We start from the raw sequence: 20,553 nt of genomic DNA, 5'->3' as shown, positions 1-20,553 counted from the left end.
GTGTATTTCAGGCCAGTGTGTAGTGATTACTAACAAAAACAGAGTTTAAATTGTAATTTCCCCAGTGGGGATCAATAAACAGTATAATTTATTATTATTATTTTAGACCACTATTCAAATCTAGTTTTGGCACTCTTGCACATTGATGTGAATCCAAATATCCAAGCCTGTCTCCAGTAATATACATTTAGATAATAAAATTTCATTTCATTTCCATATACATTTGGGAGGCTTTATGGACTAGATTTACTGGAAACACTTTTTCCCCAACACGTAGTTGTTAGGTTTATGCTACTGAAATGCTTTTTGAGTTTAAGAAAACGTAGTCTTGGTTAGATAACGTAAACACACGTTTTGTCTCATGCTTCAAGTCATCATTTACTTTTTAAATATTTAACCAAGACCACAATCTTTCCCCATAACCTTAAGTGCCCTGAGTTGCCTTAGCATACCAATACCAACATTAATCATGCTTAAGTTACCAGAAATGGATATTATAGGTGAACAAAATGAGTTGTGTTGACATTGAAGGTTTGGCAGACGCTTTAAAAATAAACGTTTCCTCATGAAGTTGATCAAAAAAAATTATGTTTCCCTAAAAATGTATTTGCAAATCTCAAGTTGTATATTAACATAATTATTAGAAGTCAGGGTTGAAATGGGAGTAAGATGTCACTGTCTGAATGTAAAACATCTAGAAATAATGCAGTATGGTGTAAGGGAACTACCCATCTCCGATACAGTAGTTTTGAAAGCTTTACCAAAATTGGGACACGTAAGGGATGAGGGAGGCAAAAAAAATTCTTTTCCAGGGTGATGTTTGAAACAAGGCTTGTTCACTTCCTTTTTACTATAGAGGGCACTATAGTTTCTGTCTGCCATTTTTGTTTCAGTCTCCAAATTCTGAGCATGACATGTATGCTACTACAGTCCATAAAACCTGCCTTGGATCCGAAAAATACAGTTGTGACTCCACACCTGTCAGTGATTATGCAAAATGCTAAGTAGTCACAAGTGTCTGTCATGTAAATAGTCTTCTCATTATAGTGTCTAAAATAGACGTAGTATTGAATGAGTGAACAAGTCAGTCATTTTAGACAGGCCCTGCAACTCTCTCTGATAGAGCATTCACAGAGAAAAAGACACCACAGTTTTCATTTTTCAATGAATGAAAATTGGATTTTCTTTTCATTAGCATCTTGTGATTTTGGTCTTGCCTGGTGGAGCTTTGTGCATAGGTAAACAGAGAACAAATATCTCTTCACAAAACATTGAACACAAAAGTATCACCTGCATCCCCTTCTAGCTTTCTAAAGGAAGCCTACTCGGAAAGACAACATATCCTTTGTCTAAAAGAGACTCAGTCACAGCGCCTCTGTTGTTGCAGATGTTTGCTCTCTATGGCTGCAGTGCTACCAATTAGCCAGCATGAGTGATAGGCAGTGACGTGGAAGGCTTGAGCACACACCGGGGTCACTGATACTAGGTCTCAATTAACCACACAGCTACACATGGGATCTGCCATGGCCCTTATCTCGTATTTATGGAATAACAGAGAGACAAACACAGTGCACTGTCAAGTGGCGAGACCCACCAGGTCAGCCGTTGTTACTGTTGGATATTTGCAGCTGCTGTACAGGGACAGAACAGTTCATTTGGAAAATGTAAGGAAGCTCTCACAACCTAAACAGCTGGGATTCAGCTTCTTTTCTTGTAGGTGTCATAATTTAGGTATAATTTGTATATAAAGTATTTTGGTTTTTGCTGCATTTTAACAATAGAACGCCTTCAAAACAAGAATATGCAAAACACATAAGTAGAAGTAGTTTTTGTATGTTTTGTTTGTCATTTAAGATGAATCACTCTCCTCCCTGGGTTAATGGATATCTTAAATGATTAGGTCAACATTTTGGAAAATACACATTTTTGCTTTCTTCCTGAGACTTGGATTAGAAGATCAATATCAGTTTAATGTCCGTATGTTGAATATGAAGCTGGAGCAACCGGGCTTATCTTAATTTAGCTTAAAGAGTGGGAGCAGGGGGTAACAGATTGCCTGGCCAAAGCTAACAAAATTAGTACATCTAATGCCCCCTAATTAACACGTTATGTCTTGGTTGTGTAATCTGCACAAAAACTTTACTTAAATCACTGGTAATTGTCTTGTAATCTCAGGGTGATGACAAGACTCCAGGCTGCAGATTGTATCAACACTTTCTAACTCTTGGCAAGAAAGCAAATAAGCATAGATATCTGGGCATAGGCGTAAATCCTAGGGGGGTCGGGGGGTCGAGGGGTCAGGACCCCCACCCCCAATAAAAACATCCTGTGTGTTGTAAATAACACAATGATGTATACTTAATATATCTGTGTAAGTAGTAAAACAATTCAAACCCCAAAACAAGCTTTTTAAGTTTAGAAACATTTTTAGTCCCCCCTCCCTTGCCTCACGGTGGTTTGGTCCACTGCCTGCTTTACACAAAAGTCACAAGAGAACATCCTGCTAGTAACGTTAATTGTTTATTGTAGTAAGCAGGCTGTTCAAGGCTATTTTATTCACACTAACATTGGATGAAGTTGTTCTTTTCTCAAGTAGAAATGATGCTGAGTAACTGATATTTTAGTCAAGGTAAAAAAGTTTCCTATGTTAGTGTAATATATTGTAACGTTACCTAGCTTGTTTAAACAGCTTGTTGGACAGAAATGCACCCACTACACATAAAATTAACATGGCAATAAGCCTAAAGTTATGTGTGAACTGATACTAGGGTAAATATTGAAGATTTACAGTTGTGTTTGGCTCAATGTGATGTTAAATGGTTGACCAGTGGGTTGGCTGCATGTTAAATATATATTCTCTGTCCCAGATGAAACCTAATGTTTATTTGGAGGATGCAAGATCAATTAATACTTATAATGTGATCGCAGAGCTGGGTAATATATTGATATTATATCGATTTTGTGACATAAGACTAGATATCGTCTTAGATTTGGGATATTATAATATCGTAACATGGCATAAGTGTTGCCTTTTCCTGGTTTTAAAGGCTGCATTACAGTGATGTCATTACTTACCAGACTGTTGTAACTGTTCTATTATTCGCCTTTACCCACTTAGTTATCATATCCACATTACTGATGATTATTTATCAAAAATCTCATTGTGTCAATATTGATTTATTATTTATTTTATCTCTGTGGTATCAATATTGAGGTATTTGTCAGGGTGAGCAGATGAGCTTTACCAGTGGCTCACTAATTTATATTATGATAATCTAATTTAACAATTGTACAAAAGCATTATATTGTTTTCTATGGCGCATTTTTTTTTAAATAATTCATTATGTTAAATGTATTTTTTGGCTTGAGTGTAAACTTAAAAATAAATGGTTTTAAAGAAGAATATTTTGGATAATTTAGTCAGCTTTTTCATAAAATCAAGAGAAACACTGAAAAGAAGGATAATGGTACCATCTCCATGCTACACTAATGATAGTATTAAGGCTTTTGTCTGTGTACACATAACCTCTACCAGTATAATTGTGGCTGACCACAATATTATTTGTGTCCCCTTCAAAAATTGCTCTTTAGAAATTTACTATTTATTCACTTAAAGCTTTAGTGCATAACTTTTTGATATTAATTAATATTGTTACATTCAAGCCATTTCCAAATGAGTTGCTACAAAGCTAATTAAGACTATCAGCTCCAGACACCGCTCTCTGTATTTCTCGGTATGGCTGTGTTCAGAAGATTGTGGCGTCCGGTGACTTTCCCACGCAGAAGTTGGAATGAAGATGATTACCTCTTCTGAAGAGTCCATCATTTTTTAATCCTCTGTGTCCTCCTTGGCTACAAGTAACTGCGTGGAGGAGGGTGGGGACATGTGCGCTGTCACGTAAGGCTTGTATCATGTGGACACGCCAAAACCCCATCATCGCTCATGGGTGCGACAGAAACTTTGCTCTATAGCTTTAAAGGTACCATGGCATGAAAGTTTCACTTGAATAGGTTTTTAACATTATTTTGAGTTCTCCCAGCCTAGCTATGCCCCCCCCCCACCCACACACACACACACACACACAACCACAGCAACATCCCGTCTTATCATACTTAACAACAGATTTGAAGTCCAGTATTAAAAGAAATACAGAAATTTCTCCTGAGAAATCTCTCCTGCCCATGAGCTTCAACATAATGAGCCTCAGCCGATTAAAAATTGTAATCCATGTGCTAATATCCATGCCATTTTTGTCTTGCTTCATTATGGAGATTTAATGCAGGCAGAAGGGCTTTCAAATCCCTTTTTATGACAAGTGAAACGCAATCAAAGCTTGCATTAAGAGGTTCGTTAGGTGACTCTTAAGGCTTTGTTGGATCCAATTTGCATCTTGAATCCAAGAACTAACAGCGCAAAATACACAGTATGCATGTAGAGTGGTCTCATTATTGTAGCTTCCGTCTTCCTGAATGTCTACAAGTTATTATGTTGTCTGCACTTGACAAGAATAGCTATAAAACATATTATAATGTGTAGCAATGCGAATAATATAAAAACAAGGTTGAGCCCCATATTCTACTTGTGACGACAGGATGCAGTGTGATTCCAAATGCTTTGTGAATACTAAACGAGCTGTTATACAATGAACAGTTGATTGGATTCATGTAGCTGCTCTCTAACACAATCTTACAGTTGCCTTTCAGGAGCTATAAAAAGACTATGCATGCGGTTAAGTTGAAAACCTACAAGCCAGTGCAGAAAAACATTGCTGTGCCAATGACAACTTGTTATGTTAAAAGGTCAGTTTGTATATCAGCACAGCTATTTTTACTCATGGGAGCAAGGCTAAACTTGGAAACATTACAACTGTAACCTGCTTTATGTCGAGATACACTGTAGCTACACTGGAAAGAGTTTTTATTTAAAAAAACAAAAAAATATATTTTAATAACTTAAATGACAAATAGAAGCTGCAACAGAGTGAAGAAAAGCAATGAGCTGAAACGGTATGAAGCTCTTTAAAGCTGAGGCGAACTGCAGAGTGGGGTGATTATTCTCTGTGGCTATATCACTATACAACCTATACGCAATTCATTTGGATCCATTGTTGGTATAAGAATGTTGATTATGTTTAAATGAAAGTACAATATTTCTGGGTGTTATTGGGATGGGTGTATGATACTCATATTCTTTCCCTCTTTCTGCCCAGCAGCTTTATTGTCAGAATTAGAAAATAAGAGGGACTCAGGGCTGGGCACACAAAGTACCTTGAATAAAGATCAGGGGAAAGTAAAGATTTGGTTATTTGATAGGTTGTCATTAAACTTCTTCACTTGTCCACTGAGCCTGAACTCCTTACACATTTTAAAATTACAGCTACCAAAGTGCTAGTGGTATTACACAATCAAAAAGCTTTTGTTCAAAATCTATCAATGGTTTTCAGAAACAGTGTGCATGTATAAAAGTGCTATTTTCTGAAGGTGCTTTATGTATGAATATAATATTATTAATGCTGAATGCATGGTTGCTATTCTATTGTAGCAGGACATTATCTGCTGCAGGTAGCGAAAAAGATACAAAGATTAACTTTACCCTGGGTGCCATGTCTAATTCACACTACATTCAACTCCTGAGACTACATTCCAAATCTACAATGCTTCTTTCACATTAGAAATGGAGCACCATAACTTGTATTGTTTGGTCAACAAAAAAGAAGTACTACTTCACCTGCAAACAATGTTTCACCTAGCTTGACATCTACTAATAAAGGTTTTAGGGCTCTAAGTGCATCGATTTATTAAAACATTTTATTTCCACATCTACTTGATTAAAGGGGAATCTGAGATACTGTTGCACTGTGACCTTATGCTTCCCAGCAGCACAGAGGGGAAAGAAATTAGGAGGACAAGTATTCTGTTTTAAACTAGCCTTGACACGTCTGACTTTTCCAAAGGAAGAAAAAGCACTTGCCTGGTGAAATGCTGCGAGAGAGAAAAGAACAAAGTGTGTAGAGCGTTCTTTTATTTAAATCTGTGTTTTACAAAAAGATAAAACTCAGCAAAGAGAAACATATTTTTAGAAAGCACCACATAAGAAGAAAGCAGATGCTAACCACCAACTCCCACTTTTCCTTATCCTGGGAAGATGCCGCCAACAAAATGTGATGCTCACCATTTACAGTTAAAATGTTGTCCCCAGATCATGTAAGTGCTATCAAGGATACTGTATCTTTCAAGTATAATAGACCCACGGATAGCTTTAATGGCGTGAAATGTGCCACAACACACTTCCACCAGCAGTGATAAACAGACCTGTCAGGAGAATCACCCAAATCAGGTCAGTTTTACACTTGAGGCAAATGGACAACTCTGGCCTAGACAGATTTAATCAGTGTCTGATTTACAACCTCTAAGCACTTAATGTCTTAATGTCACGTTAACCTCATATACCTATTTGTTTTCTTATCCAAGATCTACATACAAGAACTATCTGTGGAATAAAGGGAACATTTTGGATTGAATGGTTTTTTCTTCTCTGCGCTCAGCACGCTTACAGCCTAATGGCCATGAAATGGAGGACAGAGAGATAGTAAAAATAAATCTAATGTTATTGTACCAAACACAGCTGTGCCACTGGGCACACAGCAGAATATTATGGTGTTATGGTAAATGTACCTGGACTCAGACTGATTCTGATACTAGCAATTACATGAGCTTGAGCCTAAAATAGCGAAATAATCTGACAGCAGCAAATTTAGCAGGATTCTAAGTTACAAAAACAAATCCAAATTAACATTGCATGTTGTTGTCATGCTCTACTTGTTATTGCACACTGTGAACGCCAAAGAACAAAGGACAGAACACACGTTTTCAACTACAAATCACAGTATAGAACATTTGGGAAAGGGCAGCAGGTTGAAAGCCGTAGAACAGCTGCTAAATGGACTATGTGGTAAGATTGTTTTCTCAACTGCTCTTTTCAAGGTCAGAAATTTACTTTGAACCTCAGCTGTTAAGCCAACATGGACTAAAAGCTGAAATTTAAACATCCACTGTTCCGTGACAACTGGGAAAATACATTTCTACTGATTAAAAGTTTGATATGATTGAAAGCTAAATGGTTTTAGTGAGTATTAACTTTATGAAGGCCACTTGTAGGGGCTACTCGCTTTCCTGCTGAGAGTTTGATGAGAAGGTTGATACCACTGTCATGTCTTTGCAGAAAAGATATAAAGTTAAAGCCAGTTTACCTAGATTAAGCGTTAATACAGGAAACAGGAAATACAGCTCATAATGTTCCTGGCTCTGTCCAAAGGTAACACACTTTGCCAACCACAAACCAAAGTTTATGAATGACAATTTGCAAATTAATAGGCTATTATGGGCAGGACTGTTTGTTGGTGGGAGAGGTGACATACCGAAATTGTCACCGTTTCTCAGAGGTCACCTGCGGAGCCTGCTGCAGGAAGCCGCTGCTCCCAGTGAAGAAACTTACTCTCCATGAAGCCACACTTTTACTGTACACTTGTGTTTTGTACAGTTCAAACAAACAAGATATACTGTAATGTGTTCATTAGTAAGCTTTCGAGAGGCATACTAGTTTGGTTAGCTTCGACTCAAGCCAGGCTAGCTGTCTTTTTCCTGGTTTCCAGGAAATTATGAAGTAATGTCAATATATCATATATTTACAATATTTTGTGATTACATGGAAACATTTTACTTGATGATCTTTACAAATTGCAAGTTACATTAAGATGAATGAGACATCAGACAATGAGAAAAACATAAGTGTCATCTTTATGACCTTCTATAATAATCAACTAATGATCACATTTCAGCGCAACACACAGTACGTAATGCATCAGATCACACCCTTTCTCATTTCACATCTAGCCAAAATAGGCACACAAGCAAACACACTCACACATACACACCTGGATTCACATCAGTAACAAAGAAAACAGCCTCTAAATGGACCTCGCTCCAGGTCTGCAAGCTGTTCCATTGTTTGAGATTTGATCAGCTCTGCTGCTGCTGTGACCCAAACCCATTCTGTGTCTTAATGAAAAGTCCATTTGTACAACAAGCAAAGTTGCCTCTTTTTCTCATGTGGGCTTATAAAACGATGGTCTACATAGGGGGATTGAGGAGCATTTGTCCTCCATTTTCAAATAAGATGAAAGAGACCATGGCGATGCATCAGATTAGACATTCACAGCAGCTATTAGGGACTGCGTGCAGGGGAATCTCAACAGTAATCACACAAAATACAAAGCAAATAGAAGAGACGGGGAAAAGAAATCAGCGAGGGCCCTGGAAGGGAGTTTCTGCTATTAGGAATTCTTAGAGATGGCCTCAATTCGAGTGTATTGGTCAGAAATGAAAGAACAATGCAATTTAAATTTCATATGATGCTGTGGCACTACTAACTATCATAAAACAGATATGGATCACATGATGCTTATTCTGCTTCGAGGCATAATATATCTATGGCTACTTCAGCAGTAATACACTCATGGGAAATAAACTCAGTGGCTTCATAACTGTTTCTACTCCACCCATGGCAGTTTGTTGGAATTACTCTCCATTTTGAAATAAGGTCATTATGACCTGTTCTTGTAGGGGCAGGACGGAGCATGTGTGGGATATATATTAAATATTAAAAAAAAAATATGATAAAATGATTTAAGGGAAATTCACAACATTAGGAGGAATATATGTTCTTTTAATTTGGTCATTTAGTATAAACTCAATCTGACTCCATGCTTCTTTTTTTAAACTGGGAACACACTTTAAGAATATTATAATAAGTCTAAGACCAGACTTTTTTTACAAAATGACTATATCCACCAACACCTGCAAGCAGCTCTAAGGATGGCAATGTCTGTCTGTCTGTCTGTCTGTCTGTCAAGCCACCACTTTGGTCCAGACTGAAATATCTCAACCATTTGAGGGGTTGCCATAACATTTTGTACAGAGATCCGTTGACATTAGAAGATGAATCCTACTTGCTTTGGTATTTCCTTGGCTTTATATCTAGCCATGCAATTCAATACAAACATTCATGGTCCCCAGAGGATGAATTCTTATAACTTTAGTGATCCCTCACTGTAACCTTTTCTTTAGCACCATCAGTAGGTCAAGTGTGTCTACTACCTACTAACTAATTTTTCTAATACTTTTGTTTTTGATCAAATACCACCGAAACTAATAACATTCACATCAGCCTTAACTTAGTGTTTAGCGTTCATTTGTTAATGTGTGCATGTTAAAATGCCAAACCAAATTATACCTGCTAAACTGTAAGCATTTGAGCATGCTGACACAAGTATTCAGTTTAATGCACCACTGTGCTTTGAATATAGTATCCCAGAAAGCTGCTACAGACAGGCTAAAGATCAATTTTCTTGTTTAGTCTTGGTAGCCAGAAACTAGCTCATACTGATAGATAAATATGGAGACAGCACACGGTAAGATGAATATGACTGGAGTCACATTGCAAAACAATTGTGGCCAGTTTTGTTTTTCTACCACACAATTCAAGGGTACAGTTCTAGTTGTAAATCAGAAGACAAAGGACTGACTTTACGTGTGATTGTATTTGCTGTCTGTCAGCACCAACTACACAGAGGTCTTAAAATAAATGCAATTAATTAAATTACATGTAGCACCTTTGATTTCACAGATCAACTTCCTGTGTTAAATTAGGGATAAAGATACAGTACGTGTCAGAGAATGTGCACTGTGCGCTTTAATCAAATATTCCACTCCTCCGCTCATCTTTGAGAGTTCTTTTGTGGCAATTCATTTCCTATTTCCCTGGCAACTTATAGATCGATGATTCACATCCCTCCAACCAACCTTTTTTTGTGTATTTTGTGCTGAAATCAATACACTCTTAGTGGGCTTTGAAAGGTTGATCATGCAGAAACAGAATTGATCCATTAATAAAACAGTCAAGTCCAATCTATACTGAACAAGAGAATGAACATTTGGCTACATTCAGAGAAACACACACAGTATGGAAACACTATCTGTTTTTCAGATCTGGTGGGCCAAGCAAATGCTTGACTAATACATAAAAGGTCAATGGTATTAAGATGCCCTGTCAATGTACGTTTATTGAGGCAATTGCATTCTTCACCAAGAGTATTCCCTCTTCAATTCCCTTATCGACCCTCTCTTTCTGTCCTATGTCTCTGTCGTCCTCTGTCCTATTGTATATGGGCCCAGTGGCTGAGCAGAATACCTTTTTTCCCTCTGTATTGTCACAATATATCGTAATAACTGTGTTGATTACTTTTTGGAATTTGAAAAGGCATCGCAGTATAAAGAATGACACAAAATGACATTCCCCTTGCAATATAAGTCAATTTTATTTTGTATGCAAACACTGAACACTGAACACAGTTAGGAATGTCCCTGTATTAGGCAATCCATTAGCAAGTAGCTGTTGTAGTGTACATTTAAAGTGAATGCTATCTCAGCTTACACCTGATTAGGGTGGGGGCATTTTTTGCCTTTATCTGACAACTGATAGACAGGAAATGTGGGGAAGAGAGAGAGGGGAAAAGGCATGCAACAAAGGTCATGTGGTAGTATTATCCAATTATGTAACATGATAATTATGGAAATGTATAGACAATTAGCTAGGTGTTATGCAAGCTAACATTTAAGATGATTAGCGCATCTAGCAGTCAAGCTTGTATAGGCTATTATCAGGTTTCGTGTGTTGGTAGCTTGGTACTAAATTGTGCTACTCTTCTACTGTACTGTACTACTATACAGTTTTAAAACTGACGGCAAACCATTTTTTCCAATCCTTGACATTATAGTCTATAATTGGCTTTGGAAGAAGAATGAAATAGAATAGAAACAGTTTCTGAAATAAATCAAAATCTTAATGATGCTAAATAATAAAAATTAATATTGACCTATACAATTAAGCGTTTACTTACTGTACAGTTTCAGACGGAAAACTGTAACAATAAAACAGGTTGAATAGGCTCTGACCCGCTCTACAAGATGTTTAATGAAGCCATGTGTTCTCCATTTCATGTCATAATGAAAACGTCTGAGGACAACTGTAATGCTTGTCCAATTTTCCCTCAGCCCCATGTAAGTGCTCTTAATGTCTGAAGTATGAGACATGGACTGTGGACATGTTTTTCTTCTCCCCAGAAATGAAAATCTCACGCGTAGGAGGTCACTTCAACCTGTAGTGGAGAAAGTACATTCTGAGAGGCTTCAACCCTCTTAAGAAACCCCACGGTGGGAGGTCTATTTTCTCTCAATCTTCTCGCTCTCCACAGGGACACTAGTGTGTGTGTGTGTGTGTGTGTGTGTGTGTGTTATAGGTTGAAGTCTGGGTCAGAGGCGGGTGGTAGAATCACTTCACATTGTCAAATCCCACCACAGATTAAACGAGAAAAGTTGAGTGTTTTCATTCTTCAGTAGCTGACACTCATCAGAAATTTATGAAGTAAAGCAACAGACCTCCTACATGTGATCATGGCTTCATTGAACCTTCCTTTATCAACTGTTTAAATAAATGTCCAATGTAAAAGGTAAAAGTCATATATCGCCTACAGGATGTATCTCTCACAGCAATACCGTTTAGAAAACATTGTTGAGCTATTTAATCGATCAGTTTTAATCTTTAATTATACTGCAAATAATCTCTTCCATGTAGCATATTATCATGTAACCAGAGCCCATTCATAATTGAAATATGGATAAAGTGTGAATGAAAACAGGGTATAGGGCCAGGACAAGCAAGTAGCCTATATCAAGTGAAATTATTAAGTCTAGTTTAATTTATAAAGTCATCGAAGCCAATATATGTACATACACAGCTAGCTCTATTATAAACAACTGTAACTTATCAAAGGTAAACAGCAGGCTGTCTTAAAATCAGGCTGTGTCCTGACCCCTGAAAAGACGACATCATAGAAACCAAGTGACATCGTTGCCCAACCCTGAAGTGAACATTATGAACTCTGTTTGTGTGTGTGTGTGTGTGTGGCTATTACAATGTACCAAATATAGAAGTCTCTTGGTCTCTGGAGAGGCCATCAAGTGTCTCCTTTCTCCACTGACTCTGCCCACTCTAGTTGTTGAACCAGACGCAGAGGGGAAGGCTTTGTTCCTTCACTGCCTGAGAAGAAACATGGCATGAATTTAAAATGACTTTGTTGTAAACATGTTACTTACGCTGCTATTAGACACACAAATGTAAAAACCAAATAGTTAACCAACACATTTTCACAACAGATAGGAGATTGTTGTGATGCAGGCGTAGGCCAGTTCACAAAAAGAAAATATTGTAGATTGAGAAAATTCACCTCAGTTAAGACTAACATGTTGTGACACAGAGGAGGCCCTTCACAGATCCTTTGTTTTCACTGATCACAATATACAGTGTTTGTGGTTGAAGATTTGTTTTTATATGTCATGTCAATTTCACACTTTTTCACCACTGACGGTATAAAACAGCTTCAGGTTATTTGTCTTGTGAACTCTGGGTGACTTTATGAAGGGGGATACACTTGGAGACTGGCCTCACAAATTGACAGTGGGTCAAAGTTGGTTGCTCAAATGCTCAAAATTACCTATGTTTAAAATAACCTGACAGCTCCACTCAGCCAAATGAAGCGTTTCAGTGTCTTTGAACCAATTGTTTTGTTTTTTCCGACCCACAACTTCACTGTTTTGCCTCTCTCTCACTGCTCTCATCCCCATCATTTCCAGGCACAGCAGGTAGCTGGTTCAGTGAAAGAAGCTTCGACAAACGTCAACAGTGACCACCATATACCTGCTCAGCACCATGTGGCAGAAAGACACAGTTAGAGACTAGCTAAAGAGACATTTGGCACTGGTGGAGACCAAATAGTCCTAAAAGTAGATTGAATATTGAACTTCCATTTGCTTTGCTTCATTTTGCTTTATTTGACTTCAAATCAATGATAATGTTGCTCCTAATCTCCTGGAAACAGGCAACTGTTTGCCTAAAATAATACCTCAATGTTGTATTTCTAGCTGGTTTCTTCTGCCCACAAATTGCCAAAACATATGTTAATGCAGGTTTAACTAAGTAGTATTTGCAGTTTCTTCCTTTTTCATGAGGAAGACTCAACTTAAGTGAAGTATTTTTAAAAACCCAACTATGGTCTTTTCCTAACCCCAATCGACAAGCATAACCAATTCAATTACGTGATTAATAAGCATAGAGGTGGCAGATCAAGAAACTATTCATTTTTTTACATTTTTAAAGTAACTGACAAACAATATCATTCAGCCGACGTTATTTATTCGAGTTTGTGGGCTAAAGTGACAAACCATGTATTATGTAGTTCAGTCTATGTATTATTATATTTAGTTTTTTTACTGCTTACATTCTTATTTAATGTGTCTTGCTTCTTATCTGGTCTATCCCCTTATCTTGTTCCCTCTGTCATCAAACCAGAAAGTTGTGGAAGTTACAGTTACAGGGTATTGATTCAGCACTACAATACTATGACGAAAATCCAGTAAGATTCAAGGTTCTTTATTGGTCCTGTGCAAAATAAAAACAACAATCATTCTTAGGCCTCAGGTACCTCTAACAATGCTACACAAAAAACTAAGACAAAAGAATAAATAGATAAGATATAGGTCAAACCTCAATAGAATGATAGATGGTATAACAGCTAACACATCCAAAAGATGAGCATAACATTCTCCGCTTAACTTTGAGGATCATAGCCACTGAATAGCTGTTCCCAGCAGTGCAAAGTGGGGTGTTAGGGTATGAAGGCTGGACCTTTATGCAGAGGGCCCGAGGGCAGCGGAGCATGGCTCTTTTAGAGTTTGATTTATAATTGAAAGCTGTGTTTACATCAGCTCTCCAGCATCCGTAGTACAGAGAGCAGTTCAAAGCTTGATAAAGGGGGATCTCAGAAATTAAACCCATTAAAGAAGGAATTTTTTGGGAAATTGGAGGAAGAGGCAAAGGTTAGAGTGGTCATAGAGCATGGTGTTTATGATGATTGTACATCGTTGTGTACACTGGTACTCAAGGGCAAATGTAAATCACCTCTGACAGCTGAGAAATTGACCACAACTTGGCTTTAATAGTTGTGTTGTAGGAAGACGGGAGACTCTGGGCTGGGATGGTGGCTTAAGCTAATGAGCAATCATTACGTTGGTCTTCTTTATGTAAATACATACACACTGACCACTTTGGGACATGCTGAGTGCGGCTAAAAGTATTAAAATTCTGCTAGTGTCTCTAAAATGCCTGAGAGTGTAAGTGAATTACAGTTTGTTAAAAACCAAATGCAGCCAAATATGTAGTTAACATAAACAGCATGACAGGCTAACAGAAATACAAAATACATGCAACCAACAAATAACTCAGCTTTTCTTTGCGCTTGTGTAACATCTAAATTAGGGTTCAGAAAGAAGTTGAGTCTTTATTCAATATAAATATAAAGTCATAATTCAAAAACTGGTATACGCTGATTCAGAAACTTGCAGTAAATATTGATTGACTTAAAATATGAATCTTTGACTTGAGTTCTTTCATTCCAAAACACAAATTGCACTAAGTGGATGAAAAAACCCCCACAGATGATTACACCCACCTTCAATGTGATTATTTTCTTAGTGAAAAGTTCCAGATTGCTAATTAGCAATAATAATTTTTCAGTACTTTGACTTTCATGCAGGCAATCACTTCCTCAGAGTGGGCGTCACCTTTATTTTCCAAATGGCACACGTCTTAATTTGGAATTTAAGTTGTTGTATTTTGATACTGATTATGAGACTAACTTTGTATACTAATCACTTGGTTGTTTATGCTTCTGCGGCTCTCAATAAAAGAATTACCAATTGGGGAGAATACACAACCCATTTGCCTTTCCTGTTACTTTCTATGTTCAGCAAATGCAATCGCCACTTCCCCTGCTGTGCAAATAATGATCCATGTATGAGATTATGAAGTATTCATGCAGCTCGTCAACATTTTTCAGCTCCATTACCCGTTGTGCTCTGTGGAGATATTCACCATGATGAACACTGAATCTAGAAGGATTTACAAAGCTTTTATCCCTGACAATGTCATGTATTTATAGAAGCTGAGAATGTACAGCATTTCACCTGACTCTCTTTTTCTACCCATCTCTAATGAACTACAGAATGCTCTCTAAACTTGTACAATTTAATATTCATCGCATTGTGACAATAATGACCTTGATTTTAGACCCACCCCTAGGCTCCTGAAAATAGTGCATTTAATTAAATTCTGCTTTTGCACCAATTTTATTTATTGAAATGCTGCACTAAATTGTCTCTAAACCATGTTATGGCTTTCCAGCTGCTATGAAAGGCTCAGCAGTGCCATTAGAGGCAAATTGGGAAAACTGCCTGAGCTCTACCCACAGGACAACAGTGATTCTCCTCATTTAAAATGCAATGCATGCTGAAACATTTAATGACATGGCCATGTTGTGCAGAAACGCTGATGTTTGTAAAAAGAGGAGGGGAAAACGAGCAGGATCAATTTCCCCAAAAATCCTTTATTTATAATTGACCGTTAACCATTAACATTGGGGTCTAGAAGTAAATATCACAACGTGCACAAGAGGGAGTGGGCATCACAACACGTCTGTTGCTATGAATCATCATTTTTCGTCATGAACAAATCAGAAAACATAAGGTGTAGTTACAGTATATCACAAATTCAAAGGTTAAATGGCAGTTTACAACAAAAAAAAGGAAGTTTACAAGTATTTATTGAGGTGTCGTGCAAAAATAACGTGCCATTCTTTAAATGGGTGGCATCTCCCTTTAAAGGCTTGCTTTGTCAAACCCAGTTCAATGCCTCAGTTCCTTTTCTTTTAAAAAGCAGAGAGCGCCCTCAAGTGGTTAAACTGTGCTCGACATCTACTCGTTTCTTTGTTGCTTTGGTTGTGAGAAGTAATTGTGCAAGTAGCTTTGTGATTTTAACATTACCAACAGAAGTAGTATTTCATATCTCTTCTACCTGTGTGTTATTGTAATTGTTATGTTTAACTGGTTTGGTTGGTTATTTTCAGTAATACCATTAGATGTTTAAAATTATTAAGTAATTTATAGCATGGGAACTGTTTTACATACAATAGTGAAATACATCTAACTTAAAATAGTTGCATTTTTGTTTCTTTGAGTCATCCAAAAAAAAGTACAGTTTGAGAAATTGGACAGAAATAATAAAAAAAATGTTATCCTCTAATAACAATAAGTATTTAACACTATTGAGATAGTCCACACAACCTGAAAACACATAGCCACATCTTTACTTTCTGCTAATCCTATCTACCCTTATACTTTACCTCTGGTAGAAAATCTCCGTCATGAAATGAAGCTTTGATTGGATGCAGTAGCAGTCGGCCCTTGCACTGATGTAACTCAGGATTTCTCTGAGATCTCCGGCTCTTTGGTTCCTGTAGATCAGAAGGATGGAACAGCCAGAGGGGCAGAGGAGCTCCTCTCTCTCCAGAGCCAGCAGGTCTGGAAGGTACTGCTGGGGGTCATGGTCCATCAGTACCAGATTGAGCCCTTCACTAGCTTCTTGATTAAGCTCAAGAACTGAACTTAAAGTTAAGATGGCCTCAGCTGAGCTAGATGTCAACACCTGGAACTGCAAAGAATCAGAATCCCTCAGTTCCCTTTTTTGCTTTCTTGTTAAAAGTGGTAAGTTATCTACTTTGTCTTTCATTTGAGAGCAGTAAAGTAAAACGCTCATCATACCTGGGAGTGTTTGAAGCCAGCCACCAGTATGATTTCCTCCCCTAGCTCTGCTGTGAGTGGGTCCAGCTCCACTGTGATCAGTCTGCCAGCAGAGGGCAGCAGACGCAGCAGGCGGACAGAACTGTAGCCACAGTGCATCCCCAGCTCCAACACCCGCAAGGGAAAGACACGCCTCACCACTGAATCCAATGCTTCACCTAGGAGAGATGACTGGAACAGTTGTGGTGCTGATTCCTTCAGCGGCTTGATGAGGACTTGACATATCCTTCTCATATCTGTTACTAATTATGGACCTGAACACTGATTTTATTTGTACATAGAGCACAGTTTGTTACACTGTGGACATGAATTTTCAAACAAGATGCATCCAAAATCAATGTTTTTTGGATTGCATTACCTGTGGGCAGAATACAGTAACAGTAAAACCAAGTGGTGTATTATTATCATAAGGTAAGGAACTTAAGGCTGAAAGAGATGCTGTTGGATGTAAGATGATAGAAACAATATTACGTGACACAGTTGGGTGAAATACTAAATTCCGAGTGTACAGTTTTTTTCAAGAGTTACAAAGAGTTTTAAAGTAATGATCTGGAAGATTTTAACAGAAACCTTCCGTACTGCTATCATAAAGGCTGTCTTGTAACTGTAACTAATGCACTTGGTAAATAAAGTGATGTAATGTGTACTGACCAATATGTGGGCTGATGCAGAGGGAGGGTTGTGTGTTGGCATAAAGGTCAAAGGTCTCCAGGACACTGTCGACTTTGCCGTGGGTGCATTTGGAAAACACAAAGGCATGGGTGCTCTTTACACACACACTTCCTCGCACCAGCCTCAGCACCCAGGCCAGAGCTCGGTGCCACAGCGCGGCAACATTGACGCAATACCGACTGGATACCATGACGAAGGCTGGAAGCAGCGGGACAGAAAGGACCACGAGCCACATTTTAAAAGCTTTTGGGGAGACGAGAAGAACCGTTGAAACCTGTGGATGACAGACAGAGAATCTAAAATCAGTTTGTGGATCTGAGAAGTATGACTGAGAGAGAAAAATTAACCATTTGGTAGCACTTTGATTTTAGTTAGGCCTATTCTGATTCTGATGTTGGCTTATATGTTCCAGTTATTATTAAATCTGGCTTATTTGTGCTAAAAAGAAATCAAGAGTTCCAAAGAAATACCACCTTTATTTTCATCAGATTAAGTACACAGCCATGCCCGGCTTTTTGTCATAAATTATGAAATATTTTCTGATTATATTTTGGTTAAAAAATAAGTGAAAATAAAAAAAAAATCTGTATGTTGGCGTGCCAAAGTTGATTTGGGGACATTATGACAGCACTAAACACTGAAGTTACTGTGTACAGTTTTCTCTTATTATTATATTAAACATACTAACCTCTGGCACCCCAGCACACACTTTTAGATGTAGGAATGCCCAACTATAATTTGTGAAAAACAGAGAGCTTTCATATTTTACTTCCAACAAAATACTACAACAAGAGCTTTCACTGAAATATTCTGCTCCTGGAAGAAGAAGAAGAAGAACGCGGACGCTTAACAATCCTTTGAGAGTCCAACCACCGCCCTTTGGATCAACAAACTTGTTCAACAATTAAAATATCAGAAACAAACGTCCGTGATTTATAGGCTACTGCATCTTGGAATAAACAAAACTGACTGAATATACAACTGAATTACAATGTTTCTAACAAGGTTACATAGTCATATACATATAGGTGGAGTATGGCTTTTAGTTTAAAAGAAAAATGTGGATCTGTATATTCTAGCAGCTTATTAAAACATTTCAAACAAAGAAAATTAACACTTTAATGAGAACATTGAACAGAGTTCTTCAGACAGAAAAAATAACATATATTGCAGAAGTGTATTACTTACCTTCCTACCCTGTTGCCAGTCCAGGTTAGGAGAACGTCCTGTCAAACACAGATGGGACTGTCACTCCTGGGAGTCAAGAAGGGGAGCTGCATGATGTTAACAGCCGGCTAAATGAAGAAAAGAAAACATGATTGGCTCCCAGTCGCAGACATTTTGGGACAAAGTTCACAAAGAAAACCACACTGAACTGACTTTTGTATCCAGGAAATAGAAGCCTGAGGAACAGAAGAGAGGAGTGGAGAGTGAGTAAACACACACACACACACACACACACACACACACACACACACACACACACACACACACACACACACACACACACACACACACACACACACACACACACACACACACACACACACACACACACCAACACAACACACCAACACAACACAACACGGAATGCCTGCCTGAAGCTCCTCCTCCCACTTCCCAGTACTGCTGCATTATTCCACATGAGGTCAGCAAAGATATAAGAATATCTACAATCCTGTGGACAAATTTAGGTGTCTACAGGACCTGGGAAAGTCTTGATTGTTGTCATCAAACCTAGGAAACTGATAGGTTTCCATGTTGATTTGTATAGTGCTTACAAATGTTGAAATTGTGTGTCTCTAAAAAGGACTTAAGGGGACCACAAGGGCAAAACGTTTGATTTAAATCAAATCAACTTGTGGGCATTGTCAGTTGTGGGCAACACAACTGACAATGTGGGACACTAGTGAGATATGAAAGGATCCCATATGTCTCCTAAAATACCCTAAACAACGACCCGGACAACAAGAACTAAGAATTAACTGACTGGGGGAATTGAATTTACCATTAAGAGAAATGTTCTAATGCAACATGAGGTCTTTAAAACAAAAACAGTTTTTCCACCTTAGTATCTACAGATTTTCATGTCACTCATACAGACACTGTCTTTATATCGGCCTGGCAGAGGGGAAACAAGGGGAACTAAGTATACTAAACGTTTTACTTGAGCTTTGAGTTCAATAATTCTTTTAGACCACAGATGACAAAAGCATAATTTGTAAATTACATGAATTAATTTGGAATATTTTGTTAATTTTCTCATATGATCAATGACTGGACTGTTTTGGGTGCCTTTGCTCTAAATCAGTGAACTCTCTCTACTCTTTCAGTTGCCCCATATAGTGAAAGTGGGGGTGAGATCCCCAGTGTGTTGCTGCCCTCATTGCCTGTTGGTGGAGCGGCGCTGCTCTGTGTATTCTGGGCCATTGGAGCGGATCCTACTGCGATGTGCAAATCCTGTTAGTCCGACTGCATCAAGTTAGCTAGGAAGAGCTAGATTACTACCGGAAGCAAATCAGCTTTGTAACCAAAATAAAATCCTAAACAACTGTTGGAATGGATGCCAATGGGCAGGAACAACACTGACACACGTGTATGTTAACACCAAGTTGTAACACAAGTTGTAAACAATGACATTCGTTCTCGTGGGCTAAAGTGGGACAGTGTGTCACTGCCCAATGTGAGGAGAGTGCAGTTTTGAATCGCGCATGCTCAGATTAAAACGGTTTCCGACCTAACTGCCATAATGGAATTTGTGAAATCCATGAAATATTAAACTTTACAAACTCATTACAAACAATAACAGAAGAATGAAATCGTTTTAAAAGGTGACAGCCTTTGTTGTGTTTGACTGATAACTTGTAGCCAGCAGTGAACGAACTTTGTTGAGTTGGTCAATTTTTACTGTACTAACATTACAGAAGTCTCTCGTTAGCATTTTATATGCTACTTGCCGCAAAGTAACGCATGCGCAACTCTCAGTTTCCCTCGTGGCAAAGTTACGCATGCGCGACTTAAATCTGCACTCTCCTCACATTTGGCAGTGACACAGTGAAAATACTGACATAG

At 38.1% G+C, this 20,553-nt stretch overlaps 1 protein-coding gene and 2 long non-coding RNA genes across 4 annotated transcripts; 1 reads left to right on the top strand and 2 right to left on the bottom strand.

Moving 5' to 3' along the window:
• Positions 1–2,535: 2,535 nt before the first annotated feature.
• LOC117952173 lies at positions 2,536–20,281 on the bottom strand. The gene is made up of 4 exons (XR_004658333.1): positions 20,272–20,281; positions 10,644–10,649; positions 3,611–3,616; positions 2,536–2,612 (listed from the first exon to the last, which is right to left on the bottom strand). It is a non-coding gene; the product is annotated as an uncharacterized LOC117952173 (long non-coding RNA).
• On the top strand, positions 2,921–16,729 carry LOC117952172. The gene is made up of 3 exons (XR_004658332.1): positions 2,921–3,058; positions 9,139–9,145; positions 16,719–16,729. It is a non-coding gene; the product is annotated as an uncharacterized LOC117952172 (long non-coding RNA).
• On the bottom strand, positions 16,265–19,309 carry LOC117952171 (transmembrane O-methyltransferase homolog). Of its 2 annotated transcripts, XM_034884310.1 has the most exons (5): positions 19,099–19,309; positions 18,670–18,735; positions 17,461–17,755; positions 16,771–16,967; positions 16,265–16,660 (listed from the first exon to the last, which is right to left on the bottom strand). In XM_034884310.1, the coding sequence occupies exons 3-5, from the start codon at positions 17,714–17,716 to the stop codon at positions 16,349–16,351; spliced, it is 765 nt and encodes a 254-aa protein (XP_034740201.1). In that variant the 5' UTR covers positions 17,717–17,755; positions 18,670–18,735; positions 19,099–19,309; the 3' UTR covers positions 16,265–16,348. The 2 variants fall into 2 exon arrangements, with proteins under 2 accessions (XP_034740201.1, XP_034740199.1); XM_034884308.1 differs by lacking the exon at positions 19,099–19,309 and having other exon boundaries at positions 18,670–18,937.
• Positions 20,282–20,553: the final 272 nt, after the last annotated feature.

This window comes from Etheostoma cragini, chromosome 10 (assembly GCF_013103735.1).
Source record: "Etheostoma cragini isolate CJK2018 chromosome 10, CSU_Ecrag_1.0, whole genome shotgun sequence".
NCBI classification, from domain to species: Eukaryota; Metazoa; Chordata; class Actinopteri; order Perciformes; family Percidae; genus Etheostoma; species Etheostoma cragini.
This window is presented reverse-complemented; position numbering and strand designations above follow the sequence as displayed.